The sequence below is a fragment of the Mizuhopecten yessoensis genome, unplaced genomic scaffold (genome assembly GCF_002113885.1).
Source record: "Mizuhopecten yessoensis strain PY_sf001 unplaced genomic scaffold, ASM211388v2 scaffold11133, whole genome shotgun sequence".
Classification (NCBI taxonomy): domain Eukaryota; kingdom Metazoa; phylum Mollusca; class Bivalvia; order Pectinida; family Pectinidae; genus Mizuhopecten; species Mizuhopecten yessoensis.
In genome coordinates, this window is record NW_018408896.1 from 3,120,381 (window position 1) to 3,146,342 (window position 25,962).

Below are 25,962 nucleotides of genomic sequence, written 5' to 3' on the forward strand. Positions count from 1 at the left end.
GGCTATACTGTAACACAACATCACACCAATAGTCTACGTCTCATGTATCTCTGTGTGCTAAATGTTATTTCTGGTTGGCTATACTGTAACACAACATCACACCAATAGTCTACGTCTCATGTATCTCTGTGTGCTAAATGTTATTTCTGGTTGGCTATACTGTAACACAACATCACACCAATAGTCTACGTCTCATGTATCTCTGTGTGCTAAATGTTATTTCTGGTTGGCTATACTGTAACACAACATCACACCAGTGGTTTACGTCTCATGTATCTCTGTGTGCTACACGTTATAACCGGTTGGCTAAACTGTAACACAACATCACCCCAATGGTTTACATCTCATGTATCTCTGTGTGCTACATGTTCTAACCAGTTGGCTATACTGTAACACAACATCACCCCAATGGTTTACATCTCATGTATCTCTGTGTGCTACATGTTCTAACCAGTTGGCTATACTGTAACACAACATCACACCAATAGTCTACGTCTCATGTATCTCTGTGTGCTAAATGTTATAACCGGTTGGCTATACTGTAACACAACATCACACCAATGGTCTACGTCTCATGTACCTCTGTGTGCTAAATGTTATATCTGGTTGGCTATCCTGTAACACAACATCACACCAATGGTTTACGTCTCATGGATCTCTGTGTGCTACATGCTATATCCGGTTGGCTATACTGTAACACAACATCACACCAGTGGTTTACGTCTCATGTATCTCTGTGTGCTACACGTTATAACCGGTTGGCTAAACTGTAACACAACATCACACCAATGGTTTACATCTCATGGATCTCTGTGTGCTACATGTTATAACCAGTTGGCTAAACTGTAACACAACATCACACCAATGGTTTACATCTCATGGATCTCTGTGTGCTACATGTTATAACCAGTTGGCTATACTGTAACACAACATCACACCAATGGTCTACGTCTCATGTATCTCTGTGTGCTAAATGTTATAACCGGTTGGCTATACTGTAACACAACATCACACCAATGGTCTACGTCTCATGTATCTCTGTGTGCTAAATGTTATATCTGGTTGGCTATACTGTAACACAACATCACACCAATGGTTTACGTATCCTGTATCTCTGTGTGTGTTTGATTCGTTTACCCTTGAATGTATGGGTGTAGGGAAGAAGGGCTGGGCAGCGCATGTAGAGTCCTTTTCCTCCTGGAGTGTACACCTTCACTTTGACTGGGTCACCCATCTCACCGAAGAGTACGGTCACAGACACCCAACCTACACAAACAAATGAAATACGGGATTAAACAATGGCTGTTACAAACATCCTTACACAATGATAACAAGAGGCCTACAGGGCCTGTATTGCTCACCTGGATATCTAAGCAATGATGGCAAAATATTCTCCAAATGAGATCCAAGGGAATATGCCAGACCCCAAGGCCAATCCTTGTAGCATATCTGTATTCGATCTTTCATGCCCAGCAATTTAATGTATGGTTATGGGGTGGGGATCTCAACTGTTTCCAAGCTGTGACCCAGAAACTAGGTCCCTAGGGTTGTGGCCCCGGCAATGAGCTGCTTATTAAGTGGATTTGAAAGTATTGACACACCATCTAGACATTAATAAAACTTTTTCTTATCAAGCATTACAGAGGTTGGAACTGTGTTCACTTGCAATGATATTTCTTATTTAATCCAGCCACAACTAATCTGGTTGTCCTACTCTAAGCCTAGTCAGTGCTTTAGGGGACGCATTGTTTTTTTCATACCAACCTGTTCCAGCAAAACAGCTCTCTCAAAATTCTGGAACTTTTGCTTGAAACAAGGATTACATGGGGACAGGTTACCCTAGAAAACAGGTTACCTGGGAACAGGAATTACCTAGGAACAGGGGGTACCTGGCAACAGGGGCTACCTCGGAACATAGGGTACCGGGAAACAGAGGTTATCTAGGGACCAGTTACCTGGGAACCAAGGTTACCTAGGAACAGGGGTACTTCGCAACAGAGGGTACTTGGGTAACAGAGTTTATCTAGGAACCAGTTACCTGGGACCGCGGTTACCTAGGAACAGGGGGTACCTGGGAACAGAGGTTATCTAGGAACCAGTTACCTGTAAAAAGAGGCTATCTAGGAGCAGGGGGTACCTCGGAACAGAGGTTATCAAGGAACCAGTTACCTGGTAAAAGAGGTTATCTAGGAACAGAGGTTACCTGGGAATATGGGCAACCTGGATACAGGGGTTATCTAGGAACCAGTTACCTGGGAAAAGAGTCTACCTGGAAACAGAGGGTAACTGGGAACAGAGGTTATCTAGGAACCAGTTATCTAGGAACCAGTTACCTGGGAAAAGAGGTTTTCTAGGAACAGGGGGTACCTTGGAACAGAGGTTATCAAGGAAACAGTTACCTGGGAAAAGAGGTTATCTAGGAACAGAGGTTACCTGGGAATATGAGCAACCTGGATACAGGGGTTATCTAGGAACCAGTTACCTGGGAAAAAATCTACCTGGAAACAGAGGGTAATTCGGAACAGAGGTTATCTAGGAACCAGTTACCTGGGAAAAGAGTCTACCTGGAAACAGGGGGTACCTTGGAACAGAGGTTATCAAGGAACCAGTTTCCTGGGAAAAGAGGTTATCTAGGAACAGGGGGTACCTTGGAACGGCGGTTATCAAGGAACCAGTTACCTGGGAAAAGAGGTTATCTAGGAACAGAGGTTACCTAGGAATATGGGCAACCTGGATACAGGGGTTATCTAGGAACCAGTTACATGGGAAAAGAGGCTACCTGGAAACAGAGGGTAAATGGGAACAGAGGTTATCAAGCAACCAGTTACATGGTAAAAGAGGTTATCTAGGAACAGGGGGTACCTTGGAACAGAGGTTATCTAGGAACCAGTTACCTGTAAAAAGAGGCTACCTAGGAGCAGGGGGTACCTTGGAACAGAGGTTATCAAGGAACCAGTTACCTGGGAAAGGAGGTTATCTAGGAACAGAGGTTACCTGGGAATATGGGCAACCTGGATACAGGGGTTATCTAGGAACCAGTTACCTGGGAAAAGAGGTTTTCTAGGAACAGGGGGTACCTTGGAACAGAGGTTATCTAGGAACCAGTTACCTGGGAAAAGAGGTTTTCTAGGAACAGGGGGTACCTTGGAACAGAGGTTATCAAGGAACCAGTTACCTGGGAAAAGAGGTTATCTAGGAACGGGGGGTACCTTGGAACAGCGGTTATCAAGGAACCAGTTACCTGGTAAAAGAGGTTATCTAGGAACAGAGGTTACCTAGGAATATGGGCAACCTGGATACAGGGGTTATCCAGGAACCAGTTACCTGGGAAAAAAATCTACCTGGAAACAGAGGGTAACTGGGAACAGAGGTTATCTAGGAACCAGTTACCTGGGAAAAGAGTCTACCGGGAAACAGGGGGTACCTTGGAACAGAGGTTATCAAGGAACCAGTTACCTGGGAAAAGAAGTTATCTAGGAACAGGGGGTACCTTGGAACAGAGGTTATCAAGGACCCAGTTACCTGGGAAAAGAGGTTATCTAGGAACAGAGGTTACCTAGGAATATGGGCAACCTGGATACAGGGGTTATCTAGGAACCAGTTACCTGGGAAAAGAGGCTACCTGGAAACAGAGGGTAACTGGGAACAGAGGTTATCAAGCAACCAGTTACATGGTAAAAGAGGTTATCTAGGAACAGGGGGTACCTTGGAACAGAGGTTATCAAGGAACCAGTTACCTGGGAAAAGAGGTTATCTAGGAACAGAGGTTACCTGGGAATATGGGCAACCTGGATACAGGGGTTATCTAGGAACCAGTTTCCTGGGAAAGGAGGCTACCTGGAAACAGAGGCTACCTGGAAACAGAGGGTAACTGGGAACAGAGGTTATCTAGGAACCAGGTACCTGAGAACAGAGGTTATCTAGGAACAGGGGGTACCTGGGAACAGAGGTTATCTAGGAATCAGTTACCTGGAAAAGGGGTTATCTAGGAACAGGGGGAACCTGGGAACAGAGGGCCAAAAAACAAAAAACAGAGGTTATCTGGGAACAAGTTACCTGGGAAAACAGGTTATCTAGGAACAGAGGTTACTTGGAAACAGGGGGTACATTGGAACAGAGGTTACCTGGATACAGAGGTTATCTAGTACATGTAACATGGCTTTACCTAGAAACAAGTGTTTCCTGGAAATAAAGGTTATCTAGTAACATCGGGTTACCTCAGGGAACAGGGATTACCTGGAAACAGAGGTTATCTGGGAAAAGGGGTATCACTGAGTTTCCTTCAGGCCCAATAACTACTTTCTACAAAACAATGTTACAATCCCTATACCCATACTGAAGAGGCAGTTTTTATAAAAAAAAAAATTATCTCTATTTTGTCTATTTGGCTCCACTGCCTTTGGAGCAAGGTTTCATATATTATTCATTTATAAAATCTGAAATTCATATGCACCAAGGATGTTTAAAAGAGACTATGACATACAAGAGACGTCACTCTATGGTAGAAACTTGTTTGGTCTTTCCAGCCAGGTGAGCTGAGAACATATGAAATGATTTGAGAATGTACTGTACCAAGAGAGGACATCTGTATGTCAGCAGCCGCTGTCTGGTAATCAGTCCTCTCGATCACAAACTCTTTGCCAACCAGAGCTGGTATTTTGTCGAGCCTATCCTGGTCACCTATCGGCACCTGTAAGCATAGAAATGCCAACTCCTCCATTATATTTAATGTGCATAAATGTATATAATTTTAAAGATTGATTCCTGTTAGTTAAAAAATATCAGTATTTAAAACATACAAATGCTAAGGTTATTTTTCCAGAATCAAACAAGATGTTTCTAAAAATATTCAGCAGTGAAAGAAAATTCTGAAGATAAGTTCTACAGTAATTAAACAATTTCAGACTTAGTGCAGCCTTATTATATATAGTTGTCAAGTCACTAACACATTGTGGCAAAATAAAACATGAAAACCTGAAAACCTTTGGATATGAAAGCAGACCATTGGTTTGGTTTGTTAGTGCCTTACATCCCATTAACAGCTATGGTGATTTAAGGATGTGTCAGGTTTTGGTGTAAAAGTATTTGGAACCTGAAATTGCTTAATTCTGGTAAAGAGCCACTAACTGGATGAACCATGTATGTATACAATTTTTCATAATGTACAGACCCGTACACGTTCGCTGTTCCACCTTGGACGCAAACGGTACGGAAGTGCTAAGCAAACGGTACGGAAATGCTACGCAAATGGTACGGAAACGGTACGGAAGTGTTACGCAAACGGTACGGAAGTGCTACGGATGACGCTTACAAACGGTGATTCGTTTGTGGTGACAAGAACGGGTTTACATAAAAAGCGGAAGCGTATAAAATATCTAAAACGAAACGAACATACCCACAATGCATAGGAAGAAACGTCAGTACACTGTAGGCTACGAGGATAAAGGTAGATCGATGTAATATATCCATCACAAAAACCTGACGTACGCGAACAGATCAACGCGACACACAGATAATAATAAGTTATGGTCATAAGTATTTCCACCTGCTTACCGAATAAAATACTAATTAATATTGACAGTAAGTAAACTTGTTACGTTTTTTTTAACAAGAAACGTAATAATTAATAAGCCTAATAATAATTAAAAATGATATAATTTCAGACTCCTGTGTTAAGGATCCAGTACGGATATTTGAAATGTATACATGTTATACCATGTCTATTAATTAAATTTCGTTCACAGATAAACAGTTTTTTTGTTATACATCTTTTATTTTATTATGAAAATGTAGTTGATTCTTGTTTAAGTATACCAGAGACGTATAACGTCTCTGAGTATACATTGTATAAAAATATCAATAAACCTTTCTTTAATTAATTAATAAATCTTGTTGTCGTTAATATAATATTTCCAAATATACNGGATATTTGAAATGTATACATGTTATACCATGTCTATTAATTAAATTTCGTTCACAGATAAACAGTTTTTTTGTTATACATCTTTTATTTTATTATGAAAATGTAGTTGATTCTTGTTTAAGTATACCAGAGACGTATAACGTCTCTGAGTATACATTGTATAAAAATATCAATAAACCTTTCTTTAATTAATTAATAAATCTTGTTGTCGTTAATATAATATTTCCAAATATACCCTAGGCCAGGTTAATCCCAGCCTCTGATATATACTGTCCACTGTGTAACAAATTAGGACAGTGATGAGAATGAGACTATTTCAAATACTCTAAATGTACTGTCATGGAACATTAATGGTGGATTGGACAATAAATTAAAATCTAAACAATTTCAAAATTTTATTAAAACATATAATCTTATATTTTTGACAGAATGTTGGATAACAAATGACTACCAAGTTGATATTGAAGGTTACTCTACCTATGTAATACCTAGAAAACGTACTACACATTCCCAAGGAGGTGGCATGTTAATTATGATTAAATCAAATTTAACTAAATATATTTCAGTTTGTGAAATTATATGTGACTCTATAGTTTGGCTAAAAATTGATAAAATTCTTATTGGTCAAGGAAATGATGTGTACCTGGCATGTGTCTATATTCCACCTTCCAATTCCCAATTCTATAACCAGTATAACTGTGATTTATTTTTTGAATTGGAATATGGTATAAGTCAATATTCCCGAAAGGGTGATATTATGTTGTTGGGAGATTTTAACAGTCGTACCAGTAATGTATGTGATTATGTAAAATATGATATTATTCACGACAGTGTTAAATGTCAGCTTTCTGATTTGTTTTCATATGTCTCTGATGATTATTATACTGATAGGGTTAACCCCGACACAGTGGTAAATCATTTTGGAAACCGACTTATAGAATTATGTAAGGCGAGTTGTTTGCGTATCTATAACGGAAGAGATTTAAATAAGTATTCAAATGACTATACATATTGTGGCCATAATGGAATGAGTGTTATTGATTATTTGATTGCGAGTCCATGTTTATTGTATTGTGTTAAACAGTTTATTGTTGGCAATTTCAATGTGTTATCTGACCACGCCCCACTGCACGTGCAAATACGAACGCGTTTTTCATTGGTCGATAATGATGATACACACGTGTGTGAACCGACAGGTAACGAGCGACCTACTTATCGATGGAATGACGAAGGCAAGGTAAGCTTTTTAGATGTACTCTCAACGAATCAAAACGATATTAACGAGTCGGTTATACTATCGGAAGATGTTACCCAAAATGATATGGATGATTGCGTTACGCGATTTTCAAACGTATTGCTTCGAGCAATGGACCCCTTTCTCTCGCGACCGAGTACACACAGGAACGACAAGCGTGCGGGAGCAATGGGGCGAGACCAGGTAAATAAACAAGTTAGGTATGATACAGGTATATCCGAGGACAAACCATGGTTTGACCCCGATTTGAAACATGTATGGAATAATTATAAAAATGCATTGAGTTTGTTTAATAGTTCTAAGTCTGTAGAGAATCATAACAATTTAATTAATAAGAAAAGATTGTACAAAGCAGCAGAAGCAAAGAAAAAAAGAATGTACATGAAATATGAAGGTGATATGCTTGATCAACTAAGAAAGTATAATCCGAGACAATTTTATAAGAGATTCTCGTCGCCTAAAGCAGCTGGACCTCAAATGAGTATGGATAATTTGTACGACCATTTTAAGACTTTGTCATCTGAGAATGTTAATAATTCAGATGTAACAGAAAATAGAGGTGAATTTAATTCCAATGATAACTCTATTCCAATTTATGATGAATTAGACTGTCCTATTACGGTGTATGAGATAGCTAAAGCGATAGGTAACCTGAAACGGGGTAAATCACATGGACTTGATGGAATTTTAAATGAATGTTTCGTAGTTGGTAAAAATGTACTATTGCCTGTTTTGAGTGTACTATTTAATGGCATTTTTAATTCTGGATGTTTTCCCTCCGAATGGTCTATAGCTGTTATTACGCCAGTTCATAAGAAAGGAGATAAAAGTGACCCTAACAATTTTAGAGGTATTAGTTTGGTAAGTTGTCTAGGCAAACTGTTTACATCAATTTTGAATACGAGGTTGGTAAAATGGTCGGAGTCTTATGATATTATTACTGACGCACAGTTTGGTTTTCGTCCTGGTCTTAGCACTGTTGATGCCGTTTTCGCTCTGCATTCAGTTATTACAAAATCTTTTAGTGAAAATAAACGTCTATATTGTTGTTTCGTGGATTTTAGAAAGGCGTTCGACTACGTTGATAGGATCAACTTGTGGTATAAGTTATCGAAGTTGGGAGTAAGAGGGAAGCTGCTGCAAGTCATCAAGTCTATATATAATCATGTTAGGTCTTGTGTGAAATTCAAAGGCTGCTTATCAGACTTTTTTGATAATGATATCGGATTATTGCAAGGGGAAATTCTGTCTCCGATACTTTTTTCCATGTATGTGAATGATTTTGAATCGTTTTTTATCTCGAATTGTAGTAGCTATTATACCTTTGGAGAATTAAGCTTATTTCTTATGCTATACGCAGACGATTTAGTGTTGTTATCGGAGACGGTTGAGGGTTTACAGGAACTGTTGGATAATCTCGCTAGTTATTCTGAGAAATGGAAATTAACTGTCAATATTGATAAGACAAAAATTGTGGTTTTTCGAAAAGGCGGGAAAGTTCGAAATAATGAAATTTGGTTTTATAATGGCAAAACGGTTAGTTGTGTTGATCAATTTACATACCTAGGTGTGCAATTTAAGTTTAACAATAAGTTCAATAGTATTCAGAAACAATTAGCTGACCAAGGTCGTAAAGCTATGTTTGCTTTATTATCAAAATGCTCCAATCTTAGTCTTAATTTTAAGACCATGTTACATTTGTTCGATACATATGTTATTAGCATATTAAGTTACGCATGTGAAGTATGGGGATCCATAAAAGGAATAGACATTGAGAATGTGCACTTGAATTTCTGTAAGAGACTCCTCAAAGTTAAAAAATCCACATGTAATGCAATGGTATATTTCGAACTTGGTCGCTTGCCTTTAGAATGTATCAGAAAATACAGAATCATTAAGTATTGGTTTAAGTTACTCGACTCGAAAAATTGTATTCTGAACTGTGCATATTCTTTTTTATCAAAACAGATTACATGTACTTGCTTTAACTGGGTACACCATGTAAAAAATGAATTATTTGCTTTGGGCTTTGGTGATGTATGGTTAAGCCAATCGTCGACTAATGTTAAATTAATTTTACCGCTTATTCGTCAAAGAATTTTTGACCAAGGCCAACAACATTTAAGAGGTTTACTAGAGACTTCCTCTAAGTGTTTTTTATACAAGTGTATCGTAGACCACTTTTCCATTCAGTATTATTTAACCAAATATATTCCTAAGAATTATAGAATTAGTCTAACAAAGTTACGAATGTCTGCACATTCATTAGCAATCGAGACCGGTAGATATCGCAACGTTATTCGAGAACAGAGATATTGTACGAACTGTAATTCGGCTACAGAAGTCGAAGATGAATACCATTTTATTCTGATATGTAAAACCTACCAAAACTTAAGAAGTCGCCTTATTAAAAAGTACTACTGGAAAAAGCCATCCATGTTTAAATTTATACAATTATTGTGTGTTAACAATACTAAGGAATTATGTCAACTTGGTAAATATATTTTTGAAGCTAATAAGTTAAGAATCTAATTTATTTACTCCACTCTCTCACTGTATATTGTGAGCCGTGTTATTGTGTATATTATGCATTGTATTGATATGTTTGTACTGATGGGCCGTAAGGCCGAAAGTTAATAAATGAATTGAATTGAATTGAACTTGCTAAGGCGCTAAGTGGTACTAATTGGTCAGCTGTTTAAAGGTCAATTATCTTTTTCATTGAACCATGTAAGTTCATAGGTACACTAGCCCGGAACCGCTTGACTGATTTTTGACACCTTTATAATTACCACACACAGAGAGGGCACTCCGTTAACAAACTTACTATAGACAGAGACGTTTTGTAATATATATGTCTCTGCTATAGACAACACTCTATTTTCTCAGGAACTCAGTCACATGATGACAATAAAGTTATCTTCATAATGATTTTTTTATTGATTACTGAAAAATATCATCATTTCAATAATCTGATATGAAAAGTTTGTTACGTATTAGGGTTAGTATTCAACCTTGCTCGCTGAAAACAGAACTCATGATAGATCATTTAAAAAAAAATAGATTAGTTTTAAAACATATCATCTACGTGAGAAGTTAAATATCCTAATAAGTTTTTTATTTTTATTTATTAAATTAGGAATTCCAAGTTCCAAATATTAGTTTACCTTGGTAAAGGCACTGTTGTGAAATGAAATTGTGCCTGGGGCTGTCATTTCCTGATCGAGGGACAGCCAAAGTATCTTACCTGTTGGTTTTTACCTTGAACTGATTTACCTGTATACAGCTGTACGTGGTGGATAGACAATGAACTGGATTAATTGACATGGACTTAATTGACTTGAAATCACAGAATGTGACCTTGATCAGGTACAGCACATCAGAATCCAATGTGACCACAGGTGAATGGTCAATGCATTATCACTGCCTAGATTCTCAGGTATGTAGATATCATATTGAAAGAAATGTATCTGTCAGCGGGTGGTCATGTTGCCCTAACACCCTTTATAACGGACACTAAAATTGTTTATACCTTAAACAAGGGACAGGTCATTACCACATGGCCAGCTGTATGCCTGTTATTTAAATTACCCCTAAGGCCTAGATGCTGGTGTGGGGAACACACAGTAGGCCCATGGGAAGAGGGCTGTTACGTCCATGTATGTGTAAACCGTCATTTTTGTGGGGGTTTTCCCTTCAGATTATAATGATGGTTTGAATAATTTTCACGTAATGCGGTTTATAATGGGTTTTTTTACAATTCGATTCGACAAATATATATTCCGTAAAATTTTCGACCGAACGTTTCACAAACGCTTTTTAAATGGAAAGATGTAGACGCAAGTGCTACGGAAACGATACGGAAGTGCTACGGAAACGCTACGCAAGTGCTACGGAAATGCTACAGTAATGGTACGGAAGTACTACGGAAATGCTACGCAAGTGATACGCAAGTGCTACGCAAACGGTACGGAAATGCTACGCAAACGGTACGCTGAAAGTGGAACAGCGAACGTGTACGGGTCTGTAGGTCAAATTTGGCCTAATTTGGTAAATAAATCAGTTCTATGTTAATTTCCAAGACCAAAGAAAAAACAATCTTAATTATAGGTCAAATTTTAACAATTAGGTCACAGTGACTTAATCAGGTCAAAAAATAATCCTAGCTTTATTTCTGAACTTAATGTCATTTTTTGGTGTAGGAAAAAGCATGAGAAGTAGGTCACAGTAACCACATTAAGTTATATCTAGGTTATTTTTTCAACCCATTCCATAATGGAGATGACATCTAATTTCCAGGTTCCCTAGGGAGAAGAACCCCAGCCACAGTTCAAGCAGCCTCCCAACGAGGGGAGACAGTTCAACAATACAAAACAAGATGGCTGCCTGGTAGCCATCTTGTTAACTTGATCCGTCTAATAAGGAAACACACACAACTAAGGACTATAGGAACACGGGAAATTTGAAAAGGATTTCTCCAGTATTTGTTTAGAAATACAATGTGAAATACAATGTAGTGATAACCAATTTGAATAATTTAAATCCGTCTTGTTTTTCTGATCAGCCCAAATCATGCACAAATGAGAAATAATGTGAACCTTAGTATGAAATTTGAGAAAGGCCGACAAGTACTTTTTGAGAAATATCTCTATCAACAATTATATAAGGACGAAGGTCCAACCACGGACCTTGGACAAAGCGTGATATGAACGACCCACCATCAGTTGATGGATGGCTAGAAATCCTATTTTACATTTTTTTTTTCAAATGCAATTCCTGTCCCCCACCTTTCTTCTTATTCCTGTTTGTGGTGTGTACTAGGTAACCTAGGCCTGCAACCTTGACCTAAGATAACATTTTTCAATTTTTATTCATGCATAACAGCGAAGTCGTTTTGTTATTCCGTCATCCCCATCCTTGGTATTCTTGGAGAAAACACTCACCCGGAATAGGTCTTTGCCAATATTTTCCTTGTATAATTCGTCTGCCTCAGCCAGTGTAGAGTTGATCACGGGAAGCCGGGAGTTCACAAACGTTGTGATCAATACTTTAGAATTTCCCTATAGAAATAGTATCAACAGCTTATTGGATAGACGTCCCATATTTACATATTATTTGTACACTATATGGTAAAGGTGAGACAATCAAAAAAATCTTTCATCCTGGACACATTAAAATGCATTGCAAACATTCCTAAATTGCTATTTCGATATTTCTACTTCAACACTTGCTTTGGTTGGTGAAATACAATTATTTTCTATTGTGCGACATTCAGTGATCACAGAACTGGAGAACCAGAGTCACTTGGGCTTATCCCCTTATCACCTGTTAGAGAAATCCTGCAGAGACTTTCACCCCTCGAACACAGACTGTTTATGATTACCCCCTTATCACTTGTTAGAGAAATCCTGCAGAGACTTTGACCCCTCGAACACAGACTGTTTATGATGTAAACAGTCTTCATGTGAGTTAACATACGTGTACATGTACCTTTAATTCTTAGTGTGTGACTGAAAACACACAAAAATTGTCAGAACTCCTCATAAATAAAATAGCATTCACTTGTGATCTTTTCTGTTTTTTCTATCATATGATACAATAGTACATAGTATAGTACATGTACATTTTGAAGCAAAACTAGAACACTTACAGGTCAGTAAGGGCCCCGTCTTGTGGCAATATATTCCCCATAATCACCAAGAAGCAATTTGCCCATATAACTGAGTGTGACGTTCGACATTTGGACTTCAAATAGAATCGCAAGGAAGCAAAATATACATTTTACATGTACTATTATGTGAGCCTTGTTTCCTTCCACCTCCATATTTGCTGGGCTAACAGAAATGTAAATACCGAGGCAATACTCATTTGTTAGCTTTGATTTGTTTTATCACCTTATAGACCTCCTTCATCAAGAGCCAGGGTCAAAGTCAGAGATCCACTTTGTCTTTGACCTTTGGACCCAAATGACCTTGACCATTAACCCAGTGACCCTGATCTATGGTCAGTTGACTTATTCTTTAATTCCGACAAACTTTGCTTCATAATATCATAACAAAATGTTCATCAGTGAAAAATACAAAACTTGACCTTGACCCTTTAGACCCTGTAACCTGGACCGAATGTCAGTTGACTCTGTGTTAAGTTTTGAACAAGTTTGCTACATAATAACATAAAATGACCTTGACCTTAAGTCGGTTGACTCCTTTTTAAATTCGGACCAACTTTGCATCATAATGTCATAAAATGTTCACCAGTGAAAAGATACAAAATTTGACCTTGACCTTTGACCAATGACCTTGCCCTTTGGTTTAATGACTCCTTGTTTAATTCCCACAAACATTGCTTCAAAGTGTCATAATGAAATGTTCACCAGCAAAATAATACTAAATTTTACCTTGACCTTTGACCTAACGACCTTGACCTTAAGTCAGTTGACTCCTTTTTAAATTCCGACCAACTTTGCTTCATAAAGTCATAATGAAATGTTCATCAAGGAAAAGATACAAAATTTGACTGTGACTTTTGACCCAGTGACCTTGACCTTCGGTCAATTGACTCCTTTTTTAATTCTGACCAACTTTGCTTCATAAAGTCATAACAAAATGTTCATCAGGGAAAAGATACAAAATTTGACTGTGACCTTTGACCCAGTGACCTTGACCTTTGGTCAATTGACTCCTTTTTTGATTCTGACCAACATTGCTGCAAAATGTCATAACAAAATTTGACCTTCACCTTTGACCCAGTGACCTTGATCTTTGGTCAATTGACTCCTTGTTTTATTCTGAGCAACATTGCTTCATCATGTCATAACAAAATGTTAATCAGTGAAAAAAAGCAAAATTTGACCTTCACCTTTGACCCAGTGACCTTGATCTTTGGTCAATTGACTCCTTGTTTTATTCTGATCAACTTTGCTTCATCATGTCATAACAAAATGTTCATCAGTGAAAAAAAGCAAAATTTGACCTTGACCTTTGAATCTAATTACTTTAACCTTTGATCTCAACTTTTTACCTCAGTGTGTCTCTTTGTTTAATTCCGAACAACTTTGCTTCATAATGTCATAAAATGCTCATTAGTTAAAAGCTACAAAATTTGACCTTGACCCCTGACCCGATGACTTTAACCTTTGGTCATTTGACTCCTCGTTTAATTCAGAGCAACATTGCTTCAAAGTGTCATAACAAAATATTCATCAGTGAAAAGATACAAAATTTGACCTTGACCTTTGAACCTTATGACATTGACATTTAACCTTGACTTTTTACCTCAATGTGTATTTTTGTGAACTGAACATCTTGACCAAGTTTCATGTACATCGGTCAATAAATATCAAAGTTATCAGCCAGGAACAAAATTTGTGGACGGACAGACAGACAGACAGACAGAGTGATTACTGTGGGGCACCCGTATCTCCGATACGGGGCCCTAATTAATGACACTGTTTTCAAATTTTAGTCTACATGGTCATCAAGTTTTATATTCTGTAATTGAACTTCACATAATTTATATAGTCAAAAGGCCAAGAGGACCTACAGGTTTATCATTAACCTGGATATTGAAGCAATCATAGCAAAATGTACTCATTAAAAGTAATATTGCAAAGAAGATCCCAGGGATAAAATTGAACCCCAGTACCAATCCTGGTAACATATGTGATTCTAGTACACTGTATTTCAACATTGTATATTGATCTAGGTTTGTGATCTCAAATGTTTCGATGTTAAGACCCAGGGAGTAAGTCCCTAAGGGTTGACAGACCCCAAGACCAATTCTGTTAGCATGATTGTTATCTTTCCCTTTATGCCCAGCAATTTGTATAACTCGTTAAAGGGTGGGGATCTCAACCCTTTCCATGTTATGACCCAGAGTCTTATCCTTGTAGCATATCTGTATCAGAATTTTAAACAACAGTTGCATATTGTGGTTATGGGGTGGAGATCTCAACCGCTGCAAAAGTAATCATCCAGGGACCAAGTCATCAAGTATGGGGCAAGACCCTGGAGCCAATCCTGGTACCTGTGGCTATTTTTAGTTTTCATAATCAGTAATTGTTCGTATGGCAAGAATAAAGGGTGGAGATCAGGTTAACTGTTTTCATGTTATAACCAAGGGACTAAGCCCCTTTGGGTGGGGAAAAACCCCGAGGCCAATCCTGGTAGTACTTTTCATGCACTGCAATTGTATAACTTTTAACTATATGGTTATAAGGTGGGGATTTCAGCTGTGTCCAAGTTGTGACCACCTGAGAATGTTTCCAATTGCTGACAGATGGACTGATGACGAACAGCATGTAATGGCATAAGCTCACCTTTATCCTTTGGACTAGATAATCTAATAACTGAAAATGATCATGCCATAGTCACCTCGAGGTAGTCGAGTCTCCCCAGCCCTGTAACAAAGATAACATCTCCTGGTTGGAGGAGGAAGGGGCGTGGCATCATTACATTTTGGGGGAGGATGGCACACAGTTCATCTGGATGTAGATAGGTCATCATCTATAACAAATGAAAAACAATTACTATAGGCTAGCACTTTTTAGTCTTTTACCATTACTTTCACCCATATTGGATTCAGCCCTTCCACCCCCAAGAAGGGTCAAAACCCAGTATTAATGTGGTTCTGGAGAATTTGGTAGATGCCATAACATATTAACAGTTGACTTTCTACAGGATGAAATCACAACCAAAGAAAAATGTCTTAATTGCTACCATGGAACTACGAACACCTATGGTCTACTATAATGAATCACAATATTAAAAGAGAAAAAAGTAACCTGTTCAAACACATTAAAACAGCCACATTTCAGTCCGTTGCAACAATGTTTGAAAATCCAATTGCTTTTCCAAATACTAAGTTATCACGCTTTACCATTACATTAATTGAAAATTAATATATTTAAAGTTTCCAAATTATGATGGTTTATAGTATCTATTGCTGTTGTGTCTATCCTATGACCTGATAGAGTCAACACTACACCACCTCATGTCATATCCACCTTTGTTTTGTCTACCCTATGTCCTGGTAGTGGTAGAGTTACCCCTTACACCACCTCATGTCATATCCACCACTGTTTTGTCTATCCTATGTCCTGGTAGAGTTACCCCTACACCTCTTGTCATATCCACCATTGTTTTGTCTACCCTATGTCCTGGTAGAGTTACCCCTACACCTCATGTCATATCCACCATTGTTTTGTCTACCCTTTGTCCTGGTAGAGTTTTCCTTACACCACCTCATGTCATATCCACCTTTGTTTTGTCTACCCTATGTCCTGGTAGAGTTTCCCTTACACCACCTCATGTCATATCCACCATTGTTTTGTCTACCCTATGTCCTGATAGAGTCAACACTACACCACCTCATGTCATATCCACCACTGTTTTGTCTACCCTATGTCCTGGTAGAGTTACCACTACACCACATCATGTCATAACCACCATTGTTTTGTCTTCCCTATGTCCTGGTAGAGTCAACACTATACCACCCCATGTCATATCCACCTTTGTTTTTGTCTATCCTTTGTCCTGGTAGAGTTACCACTACACCACATCATGTCATATCCACCATTGTTTTGTCTACCCTATGTCCTGGTAGAGTTACCCCTACACCTCATGTCATATCCACCATTGTTTTGTCTACCCTATGTCCTGGTAGAGTTACCCCTACACCACATCAAGTCATATCCACTATTGTTTTGTCTACTCTATGTCCTGGTAGAGTTACCACTACACCACATCATGTCATATCCATCTTTGTTTTGTCTATCCTATGTCCTGGTAGTGGTAGAGTTACCCCTTACACAACCTCATGTCATACCCACTATTGTAATGTCTACCCTTTGTCCTGGTAGAGTTACCCTTACACCTCATGTCATATCCACCTTTGTTTTGTCTACCCTTTGTCCTGGTAGAGTTTCCCTTACAGCACATCATGTCATATCCACCATTGTTTTGTCTACCCTATGTCCTGGTAGAGTTACCCCTACACCACATCAAGTCATATCCACCTTTGTTTTGTCTATCCTATGTCCTTGTAGAGTAACCACTACACCACCTGTCATATCCACCTTTGTTTTGTCTATCCTATGTCCTGGTAGAGTTACCACTACACCACTTCAAGTCATATCCACTATTGTTTTGTCTACTCTATGTCCTGGTAGAGTAACCACTACACCACCTCATGTCATATCCACCATTGTTTTGTCTACTCTATGTCCTGGTAGAGTTACCACTACACCACTTCAAGTCATATCCACTATTGTTTTGTCTACTCTATGTCCTGGTAGAGTAACCACTACACCACCTCATGTCATATCCACCATTGTTGTGTCAACCCTATGTCCTGGTAGAGTTACCACTACACCACATCAAGTCATATCCACTATTGTTTTGTCTACTCTATGTCCTGGTAGAGTTACCCCTTACACCACCTCATGTCATATCCACCATTGTTTTGTCTACCCTTTGTCCTGGGAGAGTTACCACTACACCACATCATGTCATATCCACTATTGTTTTGTCTACCCTTTGTCCTGGTAGAGTTACCACTACACCACCTCATGTCATATCCACCATTGTTTTGTCTACTCTATGTCCTGGAAGAGTTACCCCTTACAACACCTCATGTCATATCCACCACTGTTTTGTCTATCCTATGTCCTGGTAGAGTTCCCCCTACACCACCTGTCATATCCACTATTGTTTTGTCCTTCCTATGTCCTGGTAGAGTTACCCCTACGCCACCTGTCATATCCACTTTTGTTTTGTTCTCCCTATGTCCTGTAGTTGTTAAAGTCAGCCCTGCACCTCCTCTTGTCATGTTGTTTTTTCTACCCTTTGTCTTGTTGAAGTCACTCCAGCATTATTCATACCCACTATTGTAATGTCTACCCTTTGTCCTGGTAGAGTTACCCCTACACCTCTTGTCATATCCACCATTGTTTTGTCTACCCTATGTCCTGGTAGAGTCAGCACTACACCACATCATCTCATATCCACCATTGTTTTGTCTACCCTTTGTCCTGGTAGAGTTGCCACTACACCCCCTCATGTCATATCCACCATTGTTTTGTCTATCCTATGTCCTGGTAGAGTTACCCCTATACCACCTGTCATATCCACTATTGTTTTGTCTATCCTATGTCCTGGTTGAGTTACCACTACCCCACCTCATGTCATATCCACCATTGTTTTGTCTGCCCTTTGTCCTGGTAGAGTTACCACTACACCACCTCATGTCATATCCACCATTGTTTTGTCTGCCCTTTGTCCTGGTAGAGTTACCACTACACCACCTCATGTCATATCCACCATTGTTTTGTCTCCCCTTTGTCCTGGTAGAGTTACCACTACACCACCTCATGTCATATCCACTATTGTTTTGTCTACCATTTGTCCTGGTAGAGTTACCACTACACCACCTCATGTCATATCCACCATTGTTTTGTCTGCCCTTTGTCCTGGTAGAGTTACCACTACACCACCTCATGTCATATCCACCATTGTTTTGTCTCCCCTTTGTCCTGGTAGAGTTACCACTACACCACCTCATGTCATATCCACCATTGTTTTGTCTGCCCTTTGTCCTGGTAGAGTTACCACTACACCACCTCATGTCATATCCACTATTGTTTTGTCTACCCTTTGTCCTGGTAGAGTTTTCCTTACACCACCTCATGTCATATCCACCTTTGTTTTGTCTACCCTTTGTCCTGGTAGAGTTACCACTCCCCCACCTCATGTCATATCCACCATTGTTTTGTCTCCCCTTTGTCCTGGTAGAGTTACCACTACACCACCTCATGTCATATCCACTATTGTTTTGTCTATCCTATGTCCTGGTAGAGTTACCCCTACACCACCTGTCATATCCACTTTTGTTTTGTTCTCCCTATGTCCTGTAGTTGTTAAAGTCAGCCCTACACCTCCTCTTGTCATGTTGTTTTTTCTACCCTTTGTCTTGTTGAAGTCACTCCAGCATTATAATATAGTTTATAGTATTCCGTCTTTGCGTATTGCAGAGTTATCTTTTCTTGTGAGCAGGGATTGATTGTTACGTCATTGGTTTGTGTGAGAAAATTACGTCGTTTTCTCAAAAATTGATGACGTTACTCTCACAAACAAATGACATAACAATCAATACCTGCTCACAAGAGAAGATAACTCTGCAATAAGCAAACACAGATTAACTGGTTTGTCACTTCTAACAACACTTTATTCAAACAACATTCGAAATTAAATCTACAAGTTTTCATGATCCATTCATAGTTCCGTTTAATATATCTCCCCTTATAGTTCAGGATTTGTGTCAAGAGTTATCTCCCTATGAAACGTATCAATAATATCTGATAATGCAGAATTAGTGTTTATATTATGTGCACAGGTACTTAACAGATTATCATCAACCAATTAACCACAAACTTATTTAAATTTATATGTAAATTTTGTAGATTTCTCAGTGCTGACCACTTTAAGAATCTCCTCTACCCCCACATCTATTGCAAACTGCAGGCAAAGCAGTGTTTCACCTTGGACTGTACAACTCCCTGTTGCTTCACTTTTGCAAGAGGTAGTCTTAAAAGACAAATCGGAATCTTCAAACTACCAAAATCCTAGTACAGAACCATACAAGTAATGCAGTTTGATTTATCATATAATGTACTGTGTTATCCAGTAAATATACCCATTTTTTGCGTATTAACCCATGTAATATAACCTATCAGCCCTGTGATTGGTTGTAAGTTTCTTTTGTTTCAATTTGACATCACGCCTAGGACATTTACAAGTACATGACGTCACAGACTTACGCACTGTAGTCAAAATGGCAGCTTTTTACATTTCAAGTTTGCATGAAAATTGTAGTTTTACACAAATAAATGCCACAAATCTTGATTATGTAATAAAAATGATCTTAGACTCGTTTTCATTTCATATGAAATTTATGAAACTCGTCACTAATTTTTCAATTTAACTCGCCAGAGGCTCGCTAAATTGAAAAATTCTTAGACTCGTTTCATAAATCTCATATGAAATGGAAACTCGTGTAAGATCCTACATATATATATGAATACTTTGACAAACACGAGCAAACAAACGAAATGCTGGAGACAATTTCCTAAAACTTTGATCAAATGGGACACACATATATATATTCAGTTATGGTACTTACTGATTCTGTGTTTCTGATACCTGGGGTATCACACAGCCATTTTGCTCTTTCATACTTCTTTGGGTCAAACTTTGTCTTTGGCTCGGGAGGTTTAGTATCCCTCTTGACGATCACCTTATCAGCCGAGTACTCATACATAGGGGAGTCGTAGCCTTTGTACCTGTCCTTTTCGTGGTAAGACTTTATTATATCGGCTTCATCCCGGAAATCTGTGGCGGCCACAATGCCTGTCACAATAAATTATTTTCAACAAACAATATTTCTTTGTTCAGCTGGCATGACAACTGAAAGTAGCTTCAAGGAAACTGATAATTATACAACAGATCCCTCTGGGATATTAATTGTCTCTGACCATTCATTGAATGATCTTTTCCCTTCACTTTTTTTCTTCTGTTTTTTCAGATCAGTCACAAAATGAAACATTTACAACTAGAGACCAAGGGGAACCTTTATATGAAATTTATAAAAGATCAGTTCAGTACTTTTTGAGTAACATGCAGTGATAAAAAAAACCTGTTTTAACTGATGACAGACGGATCATGGACGACAGACGATTTGAAAAGCTCACCACCTGAAATAGGTAGGCTAAAAATTAAAGCTTATGCACTGATCCCTGCCTTATTCTCACTCCATCTTATAAGATAGTGTTTTTTTTTTATTTTACAGTTTAAACACTTTGATCTCCAATAGTGCTGATGATACTTTCTTAATTAAAACATACATGTCAAATTCACTAAATTAGTTGTTTTTTATTTATTCAAGGGGAGTTACATATTAGCAGATAACAAAACTGAATGCCCTGTTACAACAGACCCAAGGGCCTGAAACATAAAGATGCCAAAAAGATTTCTTTTGGATTAACACTATCTAACCTCTTCCTCAAAGAGGATGGGTGACCTTTACAATCATGAAGATGATTTTACGGGGTGACAGGGAAATATTAGCATCCATGTTCTGCTGATGGGAAAGATAATTTCCAACAGAAAATCCCAGCATCGAGGCTTTATTGTAGGAATCTATTTATAGAGTTATTGGCTTTCTATTTTATAAGCTACAAACTTCTTTTAGCTATGGTTTATATGTATTTAATGGCTAACGTACCTGCTAATTACAACTATTACATCGTGTTTTAGTTTTAATAATCATAAATGTCTGCATCATTGGCGTCAAACTTTTTCATTTTACAAATACAAATGTCAAGATCACTTACCGGCTTTGAATCAGTTAAAGCTTATGTTGAGTTACCGTTTTGCAATTCTAAATATTCCTGTAAAAATGATGCCTTATGGTCTCAATCTATCAGAGTTCAATGTTTAGTTAAGTTGACAAAAAACTTACCTGCCACTGAGGCGTATTTCCAGTTGCCTTCCTTTGCCTTGGAGCGTCTTAGCTCTAGTTCCTTCTGGTAACTATTTCTGTGCTTACCAAATCGTGCAGCACGCTTTGCTAACTTCCACCCCATGGGAGTGGTAATGGGGAATTTGAGAACACTCACAGTTGTTCCTGTACATATAAGAAATATTTGTTCTGTAGATAATTATACATCAAGTGCTCAATCATTAATTTCCTTTTGTTCAAGAATATTACCTGTTTAGCAAACAGGTTGTAGATGTACATGCGAAACTTTAGCCCTCCATATTTGCACAGCATCAATTTTACCCTTCACATTAATCATCATACAACATACAAAATGTAATACCAAATTTCCCTGTGAACAGAATACTGTACTTTATCAGAGAACTAACTCGCCAGCCAGAACTTGTCATTACGTCAAGTTAGAGCAGAAGTTTCCCGGATGAATTATAACATACCCATGTATAAACTGTACAGGATGTTATATAGCTAGGTATAAGTATAACAGTCACAAATGAGAGTCAACATCTTCCTAGTTTTATATCTTTTATCATAAGGATGACTGATACCTGAAATGTATATATACACAGTACATTAGTAAATGATTAGTTAAGTACTGTAGGTATTTTATAGATTACAAAATTATTAGACAAAGTTTCAAGTTGTAAGTTTGGTGTAAACAGTAGATTTCTTAATTTCAAATTTAAAAACAGACATTGCTGCATCATATAATTTAGAGACAATGACTTAAGTAGTATTGTGATTGGCTTGAAGACAGTACATTTGCATAATGCATGTATCCATTTGGCTAGTGACTTGATGATATAGAACCCCTCTCCCAATTACATGATGTAAACAAATACCATGTGTATTAAACACTTCTCAAATCTAGATTAGATGCTACATTTCTGAACAATACCAGATCACTTCCTATTGAGGTAACATTTAAACAACAAATCAGGCAGCTTTCGTTAACTGAACAGTCGTAAAACGACACTGCTCCAATAAAAGTAACCAAACTGAAATGAAAAGCATATGTATGGCAATTCATTACATCAATCTGATTCTGGTATCCTCCCTCCTAACTTCATTGTGGGGGAAGGGGAAATTTCGTGAGCTACAACCCCTGTCACACCTAGCCGTGTTGCCACTGCGATTACACGGCGTTGTTAAATTTCCCAAGAGCGCTGTGAGATCGCAGGAAAAAATTAATATTTTTCATGAAGATGACGATGTCACAGCGTTCTCACAACGACCTTGGCATTTCTACGCAGATCCATGGTGTTCTACGGCATTCCTACGGAGTTCTAGTTGGCGATTGTCTGTGCTCTCATGGAGCTCTCTCGGCGCTTCCACTGCGTGCATCGAGTTGTCATGTGCGCACACTGCATGTGCACCGGGCTTTCACGGCGCATTGTTTTGCACTACCTATACTTTTTCATATAAATCATTCCTTTATCCTATTTTGTTGGCTTGGTTCATTGTCATGCAAACGCCAATTGACGTGGAAGAAGCGCATTGGGAGCGCAATGATCGCCGTGGCAGCTCCGAACAATCGTTGTAAGAACGCAGTAAGAAAAATAAAACTCCTTGTAGGCGGCGTAGACGCGTCGTAGATGGCCGTATAAGTGCGGTAGAGACGCAGTATCATCTCAGAGAACGCTGTACGATCGCTGTGCAAGCGTGCGCCACCGATAACCATTGCGTTCGCACTATGACCTCTGTGCGCGCCCTCGGTGATCCTGTGTCGTTGAAGGAGACCTAACTGCGCTGCTACGGCGATCCCACTACGCTCTTATTAGAACGCCAAGCAACAGCGTTTGTTTTGGGCATGCTCAAAGTGCATCCCGTCGCTCGGCGTTCTATACGATCCCGCCGCGCAATGCTTGCGATTCGACTGCACGCAGATTGGCATTCTGGATTTTTCTTAGACGCCGTGGGAATGTGGCTCTAGCTATTCCGTCTTTGCGTATTGCAGAGTTATCTTCTCTTGGGAGCAGGTATTGATTGTTACGTCATTGGTCTGTGTGAGAAAATTACGTCGTTTTCTCAAAAATTGATGACGTTATTCTCACAAACAAGTGACGTAACAATCAATACCTGCTCCCAAGAGAAGATAACTCTGCAATACGCAAAGACGGAATATAGTGTGACAGGGGTTTGAGATGTACGGCCCTATTTAAATGTTTCATACAACTCCATTACAACAAAGTTTTCTCTCATACTTAGTTACATATACCTGGCCAGTCAGCCACAGTCGCCCTTGGTAGTCCACTTCGAGCAGAAAATTTACAGTAATCTGACCGCAGCAGAGCGTTAAACAACGTTGACTTTCCAGCATTCATGTTCCCAACGAAATAAACATTTCCTGAAATGACAAAATTGCTATCAGCCTTAAATAAATCATTTATATACTATATGTGATATACAGTTGAACCTCGTTATCTTGAACTCTTTAACTCAAAGACCCTGTTTATCTCGAGGTATTTCAAAACTGTATTTGATCACATCAAATGTATTAAAATTGTCTGAAAAATATAAACCAGGATATATAGTATATGAACAAGTAAATTATCAGTTATTTTAAGGAGGTTGATCGTTAGAAATGAATCATATAGTATAGTTATATACATATTCAGAAAGCAAAGTTCTGTAACTAACAGAATCCTTAAAGTTTGCAATATATATATGATCATGAGCATCCCTAAAATATATCAAACTGATCATACTTTTTTTGGTCAAGTTTTAAACCAGAACAGATTTGTTACAGTTTACTTTAAACCTATGTCACAGTGGTGAGTTCACCATTACTGTGAAATTTAGTTTGAATTTGTTTTCTGTATTTTGGGAGAAAAAAATCGAGACATTTTGTAAAGTTGTTTAAAACCATTTTTGATTGAACAATTTGTCACACCAAACATATCACTGGCTATCAAAAGCCAATAGACCAGAGACCTTTTTTGTATTTCAAAAATATAACTACCTTTTAATTCCCAATCACTCAGAAGTTTTGTAACAAGATTTTCAATGCCATAACCAGTAAGACTGCTGATTAGTCCGATATGACGGACATGACTAGCATGCACATCAATGCCTGCATCCATACAGGCACTAACAAGTCCTGACTCCACCCTCTCAAGGAAGCCATCTCCATCTTTTGGAATCATATCAACCTTACTTCCTACAATGTATAAATCCTTTGTTGGACCGATCAGGTCTACAATATTTTTTGGAATACTATTACGGATGTCAAGTAAATCAAGTATTAACAGAACCAAACACCTTTCAGATCTTATACTTTCAAACAACTTTGGAATTTGATCCTCATCAACTTCAACTGGTAGAGTAACTTTACGTGTCCTCAACAAGTGGCATCTTTCACACATGGTGTCTTGGAGCTCTTCAATGGTAGATGATTTCAGCTTTGAGCTACAAATATAGCCAACTAATGAAGCATTCTGACAATGCAACTTGGCACCACACCCTCTACAGGGAATATCTGATATTGGCATGCTAGGATCTGGTAGCGACGTTGATTCAGTAAGTCTGCTTTTCCTTTTACGTCTTTTTGAATATTTTTCTGGATCAATGTTAACGATTTCTGTGAATCCATCAAGACTCTCTTCGTCTTTCTCTATTATCTGGTGATCATCTGGACTTTGCGATTCATCAGCCTTTTTCAAAATGGCATTCATATCCCATTGAATAGACCGAAGTTTGTCTTCTAGTTTATCCAATGTCAGTTCCTCTCTTTTTCCAACATCCGTTTTCACTTCAGAAAGTTCTATCTTCCTCTTTCCTATTGCAGCTCTAACAGAGGACGGAACATTGTCTATTTCAACAACAGGCTTTACAACGCCCTTATTAAGTTTGAGCTCTCTCATCTCTTTTATTGTTTTAGATCTCTTTGCCGAGATATGAACATATGACTTTTGACCACCGAGAAAAATCTCACTTGACTGAAGGTGTGTGGTCAAGCATCCGAGACGGATATTTTTAATATCAAAATGGTTGAAACGAGTTGTCCGTAACAAATTCATTTTGAGTTAAATTTATAACAATACAATTAGTACAGTTTCAAGTTTTAGCACCATGTTCTTCGCCTATTTCATTCTGGAACACAACACACGTTTTTCCTTTTTTTTTTTTACTATTATCAAACATTCAGCAGACGAAGATGCCTTAGGATATTCTAAAATTTAAAACAAAATGAAATATCTGTATCTTATTTCCGGATACAAAATTAAGTAACGAA

At 38.3% G+C, this 25,962-nt stretch overlaps 1 protein-coding gene across 1 annotated transcript; it reads right to left on the bottom strand.

Moving 5' to 3' along the window:
- Nucleotides 1-500: 500 nt before the first annotated feature.
- LOC110466421 (nitric oxide-associated protein 1-like) lies at nucleotides 501-25,887 on the bottom strand. The gene is made up of 8 exons (XM_021522888.1): nucleotides 24,691-25,887; nucleotides 23,947-24,075; nucleotides 21,693-21,857; nucleotides 20,355-20,581; nucleotides 15,551-15,682; nucleotides 12,122-12,238; nucleotides 4,573-4,690; nucleotides 501-1,266 (listed from the first exon to the last, which is right to left on the bottom strand). Exons 1-8 carry the CDS (start codon nucleotides 25,745-25,747, stop codon nucleotides 1,085-1,087), a joined length of 2,127 nt encoding a protein of 708 aa, XP_021378563.1. The 5' UTR covers nucleotides 25,748-25,887; the 3' UTR covers nucleotides 501-1,084.
- Between the last annotated feature and the right edge of the window lie 75 nt (nucleotides 25,888-25,962).

Excerpts from the sequence above, each read along its gene's own strand:
- LOC110466421 (XM_021522888.1), bottom strand. The coding sequence starts at position 25,747 with ATGAATTTGTTACGGACAACTCGTTTCAACCATTTTGATATTAAAAAT. Across the intron at positions 24,076-24,690 it reads GAGTGATTGGGAATTAAAAG|GAAATGTTTATTTCGTTGGG; the intron begins GTAGTTATATTT and ends TTGTCATTTCAG. Across the intron at positions 1,267-4,572 it reads CATACAGATGTCCTCTCTTG|GTTGGGTGTCTGTGACCGTA; the intron begins GTACAGTACATT and ends TTGTTTGTGTAG.